We start from the raw sequence: 7,542 nt of genomic DNA, 5'->3' as shown, positions 1-7,542 counted from the left end.
CGTTCCGCCATTAGTAGCACCGCAACCGCTGCCCCCGGTGCCCCCTGATTAGAGAAACAACTGGTATGACGGCGAATGTGAGCAGTTAGTAGAAGAGAAGAATGCAGCATGGGCGAGAGGGTTACTGCAAGGTGATGGTCTTTCGTGTCTGCTATTCAATATCGCTTTGGAAGGGGTAATACGAAGATCAGGGATTAACACGAGTGGTACAATTTTCAATAAGTCCGTCCAGCTATTCGGCTTCGCCGACGACATAGATATTATGGCACGTAACTCTGAGAAGATGGAGGAAGCCTACATCAGACTGAAGAATGAAGCTAAGCGGATCGAACTAGTCGTCAACACGTCGAAGACGAAGTACATGATAGGAAAAGGTTCAAGAGAAGACAATGTGAGCCACCCACCGCGAGTTTGCATCGGTGGTGACGAAATCGAGGTGGAGCCGTTCATCGCTGGTGAATTGTTCATCAACGTGATTTTATGCAGTCTCTGCTGGCTACACCTCCAGCGATCATTAGGCTATCCGCTTCAAATTTGAGTATAGATCGCAAGGTTAAGAGGAAAATGTGGATCCCGGAGCTACAGGGTGAAGAATCTTGCAGCTAGACACTGAACTATTTGCCGATGTTTTTAGATGGGAACCAAACACTCTAGATACGATTCGAGGAAGACGACTTTCCTCAATTGTAAAATAAGGATGCCACAAGTTTGTTCAACAAAAGTAGGAAATGAGAGAAAAGTGGTATTAATAGCGGCTACGAAGGCTACGAGATCCAGCGAAACCCCTTCTTTGAAAACCTATTATGTAGGTTAACTAATGATAACTTTTGGGTGCATCTGCACCTAACAGTCTGTTGCAAGAAATTGCCAGTATTCATAAACAAAAAAAAACATTGGATTGAAATACGGCAAGGGTAACGGTACCAACAGTGGAGGTATTAGTAAATTCACATAAAAACATATTTTTTAGAAATCGATACTAATGGGAAATTTACAGCTTTAATATGGTAGCCAACAGATAAACTAATACCTTTGCTAACAAAAATTAGATTGAGGTTATTTAACATCAGCAACTACCAAATATTGCTTGCACCACTTTCCCAATAATTGTTCCTTTAGTGGTGGTAAAATTTAATTTTGGTTCCCATATTGATGCAATCCATTGATTTCTTATGAGACTCACCACTTTTGGTACAGTTGCACCACTATAGGTGCAAAGCAGTCAATTTTATTCAGGAAAATAATTGCATTCAATAGTTTTAAAGCAAAATCTTAGATAAGATAAGTGCTACCTCCACTAAGGTTACGTTTACCCTAATTAATAAGAGTCGAGAGAGATAATATTGCTTCTTTCAAATGTTTTGTTCTTAGATCTCTTAATCTTAGATCTTTCAAAAAAAGATCTTAACACATATACAGGTCTTGTAACAGGCCATTGCCCGAGCCGTTATCACTTGAAGCTGCTAGGAAAACTTCAAGATGATGTATGTCGCTTCTGCGGTATACATGTGGAAGACTCGGAACATCTGTTATGCCATTGTCCGGCAATTTTTAGAAAAGATTACAGTTCTTCAACAGGGGCTGATAGAACCCTCTGAAGTTTGGAGAACAAGTCCCAATTTGGTAGTGCGATTCATCAGAACCATAATACCGTATTGGGAAGACGCTGGTAGTCAAGGTGATGCAATTGCTCTACATAGCAATGATGCGTCAACTTGACAAAGCTATATGAAATGGGGCATATATCACAATAGATCTAACAAATGGTCGCAGTGATTAAAATACCCAACAGGAAAAAAAAAAATGTTTTGTTTATAATACTCTTTTCGATTATTCAAATTCTCTGGAATGCTACCCGATGCTAAATATCACGCCCCCATAATCGTCTATCATTATTTGTCATAAGCTCCAAAGATCTTAAATTGCACCTGCGTAGAAGATACCGAAACACTCTATCAACAACCGACTTAAATATCCAATGACAGCCATTTACTTTCTGTTCAGCGCCTTTTCCGAGCATCAGGCCCCAAAACTCCAATTCCGAGAAGACTGCAGCCGCCAACTATCACCAATCGAACATGTATAAACAAATTAGCCACGCTAAATTATGACCCATTCACATAATCATCATCTAATCGTCTAGCAATCCCCAGTTCGGCATATAATGGATCTCAAGTAGACAGACAGATATATCTATCGACCGTCACGAAAGAATCATCCTCAGGGGCTCAAACAAGATACCAAGTGCCATTACCGGCTACTCTTTTCCGTTTGAGTAGCTGCTCGTCATATCAACCGTCGACGTGCCCCAACGAACAAAGACGAGCGCCGACAGGACGGTCGTCGGTCGTGGTGCCTTATGATAATTCTGATCTTTTCGCTCCCACTAATGAGTCTCTTTGTAGTCACTCGAGTTCCAGTTCCCATGCTCTGCGGTTGCACCGAATCGAAAACAAAAATCAAACGATTCGATTATTTAAATAACCATTTGAAGCATCAGCCGACAGCACGCTGTCGTAGCTACCAGCAACCAGTTGAACACGAACTCGTTTTGACGAAATATTGGACATTATCTGAGAGAGGGATTTAAAATTCATAGCCATTGGTGTTCCTCCGTTGCGCGCTGCCATGTTCTGACGGGCACCCGAACCATAAATTACAGCCCGAAAAGTGTGACAACCCTGCGACGGAACGAGATAACGAATGGAAGACAACTCCGATGCGATTTGCGGTTCCCGTTATACTCGCGGTGATCGCCAGTCAAATGAAGGGGCCCAAGCACACCTGTCCCCAGTAGGGCTCGTGTCATGTGCGTATGAAGATAAATCGATGGCAAAATGCCTCTGGCAGAGGCACTTGTAATGGTGCGGCTACTGATCATCGAACGGGACAGTACTGGCGACGTGCCATGGTGTCAAGATCGATGTCCGGAAAATAATATGAGAAAACCAGTTCGAGATTGGTGACAAGAGTAATTTTCAAATTATTGCTTCTGCACGTGCTCCCATAATCGGGAACGAGGGGATGGGAATTTTAGTCATCATTACACGATGTCAACATTTCAGGATTTAATCGTTTCTGTTTAGGGTACATATTTTCGTTCCCACTTATCCAAAGTACTGCAAAATCAAGTTTTATGCAAATTTTGTACGAAAATACTTTAATTTTTACATCGATCTCGGCTAATCTTAGTTTAATTTCTTTTGCTGGAATATTGTCTGACTGGATAAGTAAGTATACTATATATATATATATATATATATATATATATATATATATATATATATATATATATATATATATATAAATATATTTGAAAAGGGCGTAACAGTAAAAAAAATGTTCCTTGCGATTCCTCGTCTACATACAAAGCTATATACATAGACAAAGAATGAGAAAGAATAATTTTTGGCTGTAATATGGATAAGTAAGTATACGAGAAAAGCAAAACACGCCATGGATTGAATAAGTAAACTACATATTTGAATAACACAATTCTCATACATAATAATTTATTTTGCAATGCAATGACATTGAGGAAGACTTAACATTTTGTGCTTGATTACTTTTTTCATCTTTTATTAAAACATTAATGATAGTATCGTTGTACTCATCATGGATGGATCTAACCATTATTCTTATTATATACCATTTTCGTATCTTCATTCCTTTCCTGAAACCTCCCGACATCTAAGAGTAGCAGCTTCTATAGCACCACTAACGATGTAACGGAAAGCTAGAATCAAAATTATGCATTAGGAGCATGATCTATCACCTCCTGGGGAATTAATTTTACTTACCATTTTTCTCCAAGAATAATAGCCCCGTGATGGTTGACCCTGCTGGACTGGCAACATCGTCTTTGAGTTGTCCTGGATGCGCCCCGGTCTCCAGTACCATTTTACCGGATCCCATAACCGTTTGTGCAGCCAGTTTGTAAGCCAAATCTCGTGACAGTCCCATCTTCACCGCTCCGTCGGCCATCGCCTCAATCATGGTGAATACATAGCCCGGACCGCTTCCGGACAAGGCAGTGATAGGGTCTATCAGTTGTTCCGTTACCTCATCGCAAGTGCCAACCGACTCCAGAAGCACTTGCGTTAGCGAGCAATCATCATCGGTGGCGGCTTTGCCACGCACAAACACAGAAGCCCCAGCTCGTACCAGCGTCGCCGTGTTTGGCATCACCCTAATTACGCGTGCTGTTGGAAGTAATGACTAGAATAAAATGTGAGCCTTGTGCATTTCAATCAAACCAATGTTTCAAGTTCATACTTCTTCCAACTCTTTCAGCTTGACTCCCATTGCCACGGATATGAACAGTTTGTCCTTGCTGGAGCTTAACACTTGCTTCAATACCGTGGGAACCACCCATGGCTTAACAGTAATGAACACAACCTCCGAACGCTTCACCACCGGCACGCTGTCGAGAAACGTCCCGGCACCCATCTCTTTGAACGCTTGCAAATTAACGTCGTCTTGCGGGCTGAAACTAGCGGCGATGTTTTCCCCCTTCACCAAACCTATAAATAAAGCATCAAGATGCACGCATGACGCATCGATCAGCATTCTACTCGTAGTGGAATTCGCAAACCGATTTCCTATAATTTCGTTCGATTCACTCACCTGCCGATATGAATCCCTTCGCCATTGCTTGTGCCGTTTTTCCACCGCCAATAAAGCCCATTTTGAGGAGATTACCACAAACCTTTTGCATTTTTATTTGTTGGAAACTGCTGATAGGAAGTTGTTCAACGATGTCTATATTCTATTTCTTATGTCAGAATAGCAGCTGATCGAGGAGCGAATGCACTCCAACCTACCGTGCTAACTTGGATTGTTGTGGACTGTGACGATGCCGGACTGTCACGAGGTTGATGCAACTTGTTGCTACTTTTGTGCAATTAATGGTTCTCGACTCTCGAGTCTGAGATGTGCGCATGAACCTATTTTCATTTTGAGAGAAAAGATGGAGAGCACGTTTGAACGACTGAATCTTAGCACTTGGGAATGTTTTCTTGAGAAGCACAAAGGTCATTCAATTGAAACGTTGTAAAACATATTTTGTTTATTGTTTGAATCCAAACTGGTCGAGTGAAAAAACTCAAATGAATCAAAATTTAAACATTATGCAAATCAATGCGAGGAATGTAATAAAATAACAGACAGGAAGTGATGAATAACTGAAATTTTTTGCATGAACTATTCAACAAAACGGCATAACACTTTTCGCGCTACAAGCCTGTGATGTACCATGCGCCTCCACATGCCTATACAAATTGCCTACACGCTTAAAATCAATAACACAGAGATGTGTTTGCATCACACAAAACGGACCTAATGTGGAACATCCCCTAGATTAGCGATAGTTACACAGCCACAAAAATAGCTCGTGTAGTTTTATTGAAGCTTGGATTTCAATATTTTCAACAGTATTTGGTTCCTCATGAAACAAGGAATCTGTACAAACGTTTACATGTTGGATAACGGACCGTTATCACGACCGTACGAGGCATTTTTGTGCCTGTGTAACTGTCGCTCATCTAGGGGATGTTCCACATTAGGTCCGTTTTGTGTGATGCAAACACATCTCTGTGTTATTGATTTTAAGCGTGTATACTAAAAAGAGATAAAAGGAGGTGTGGTGCGCTGTTCCAATAAACAGACGTTTCTAAGATGTTGTCAATTTTGTTGAGTTTGCATTGCCCGGCATACCGTGATTGCATTGGATAGTTATATTTGTTAGCTGTCACTCGTAATAAAAATAATCAAAAATGTTCGCAATTGAATTAATGTAAACGTTTGCTAAACGTTAAAGAGATGAGCCAGCCTAGGGCTGCAAGTGTCCCTAATAAAGATATAAAAGAAGGAGGAGGGATTCTGACAAAACATAAAATGATTATAGGTATCAAAATCAATTTTCAACCGATTTCAACAATTCGGCACCAACATTTCAAAAGGGCAAAACTGCTTTTACAAATAAGAGCTTCTAACGTTGCTGGTCCAAATTGTTGATTCAGTGTTATCTGTTTAGATGTTAACTAAATAAATGAATGAAAAAACGTTGCAGGTGGGCTAATTTGCGCCCACCAACACAATCCAGCACCATTTAATGAAAGAAGAGGATTCGCTGCATCCATCAGTGCTGTTGGATTGCGTGGGTAGGCTCAAATTAGCCCACCTGCGACCCGAAAAGCTCTTGTTACAAAAGCAGTTTCGCCCTTTTGAAATTTTGGTGCTGAATGTTGAGTTCATTCCATTCAGTTTTTTTTTCATATGGAGATGGATCTATCAAAGCACTCTGATTTACAGGAGATCGGATTCCCCACGGTATACCGGTATACGGTATGCCGTGGGATTCCCATAGATATGTCCTGGTTCGATGATACTTTTGGTAGGTAAATAATCAGCAATATTGATATCATACTGCTTAAAATTGCCTCAGACTTTTGTTTCTGATTATTTTAAGGCCAACAGGCGTGCTGACCACCGAGCTTTCTTTACGAGACAGGTTCCCCTTAGGATATTGATCGCTTATTCTTATTTTCTCCAGTGAAATGCGTCATGCACCCACCCAACGGATGGCATATTTTAATACGGTTCTGCACAAGAAACTTACAGAAACTGTATACAATTTTGGCTTATAATATTGCGGAAGATTTTTATACAACCATTGTATTGCGTAGTTTGCACTTCTTTAGACTACTGAGCGAAAATTATTTTCTCAGTGACGATCCCTCATTCCGCCAGAACCATAAGCATACTTCTATGTAATCATCGATTTTCGGGAGTTTGTTTTGTTTACTTTTACTTGTCACTGCATTTTATAGAGGCATCAGCTAATTTATTGCATAATTATATAGCAAATAATTAAGAACTATTCATTACAATTGCCACGTGTAGGATCAACCGTTTCATAAATGAGGCCATGTAATCAAGTCTCCCGTTTATTAGATGGCCTTCACCCCATATCCCATACTAAATGAAAACATATCGGAGAATAACTGAAAGTACTAACGGATTCAATAGAAATGAAAGTCGTGAATGCATTACTCTGCCGATGCAAGCATAGCTGTAACAAGCATAATGAAATACATTTCAGTTAGACTTTTATTAGCGGTTCTGGCGCTCACGAAGAATTCAATTGCAGGAGTTGGAATAAAGTGGTCGTATTCTAACTAACCGACTAACTTCTTAAGAGAAAGGTCTCAAACTAATGTGCTCGTGACAATCGAGTACCTTTTAGAAATGGAACAACTTGACTTGGAACCAACATGCTGCTAGAATGTGGTTTAACTGAAATTCTTTACTTGGGTACAAATTGAAGTTTTAAAAAAAGTATTTTGGGAAGCTTGTGTAGATATATAGAAGACAAAATTTGCTTGGGATACTGTTACCATTTTTTTTCACTCAGTCAGATCTAAAACAAATTTCATGAGCTTTGAATGTCAATAGAAATCTATAGATAATAACTACGCATGTTCCGAAAATCGGACACTTCCACTGTATTACGGCCTTCGTGAAACGTTGAAAATGGTAAAA

The 7,542-nt window shown here is 40.1% G+C and overlaps 1 protein-coding gene across 1 annotated transcript; it reads right to left on the bottom strand.

Annotated features, from left to right (window-relative positions):
• Positions 1–3,493: 3,493 nt before the first annotated feature.
• On the bottom strand, positions 3,494–4,896 carry LOC134215656 (pyrroline-5-carboxylate reductase 1, mitochondrial-like). Its single transcript, XM_062694794.1, has 4 exons — positions 4,627–4,896; positions 4,276–4,523; positions 3,801–4,218; positions 3,494–3,736 (listed from the first exon to the last, which is right to left on the bottom strand). Exons 1-4 carry the CDS (start codon positions 4,715–4,717, stop codon positions 3,663–3,665), a joined length of 831 nt encoding a protein of 276 aa, XP_062550778.1. The 5' UTR covers positions 4,718–4,896; the 3' UTR covers positions 3,494–3,662.
• Between the last annotated feature and the right edge of the window lie 2,646 nt (positions 4,897–7,542).

The sequence above is a fragment of the Armigeres subalbatus genome, chromosome 2 (genome assembly GCF_024139115.2).
Source record: "Armigeres subalbatus isolate Guangzhou_Male chromosome 2, GZ_Asu_2, whole genome shotgun sequence".
NCBI classification, from domain to species: domain Eukaryota; kingdom Metazoa; phylum Arthropoda; class Insecta; order Diptera; family Culicidae; genus Armigeres; species Armigeres subalbatus.
The sequence above is the reverse complement of the archived record's forward strand: the minus strand, read 5'-3'. Positions and strand labels throughout refer to the sequence as shown.

Bases quoted from the DNA above. Each gene is read 5' to 3' on its own strand.
- LOC134215656 (XM_062694794.1), bottom strand. From the start codon at position 4,717: ATGCAAAAGGTTTGTGGTAATCTCCTCAAAATGGGCTTTATTGGCGGT. The intron at 4,219-4,275 runs GTATGAACTTGA...ATTTTATTCTAG, and splicing joins AGCTGAAAGAGTTGGAAGAA to TCATTACTTCCAACAGCACG. The intron at 3,737-3,800 runs GTAAGTAAAATT...TTTTGATTCTAG, and splicing joins ATTATTCTTGGAGAAAAATG to CTTTCCGTTACATCGTTAGT.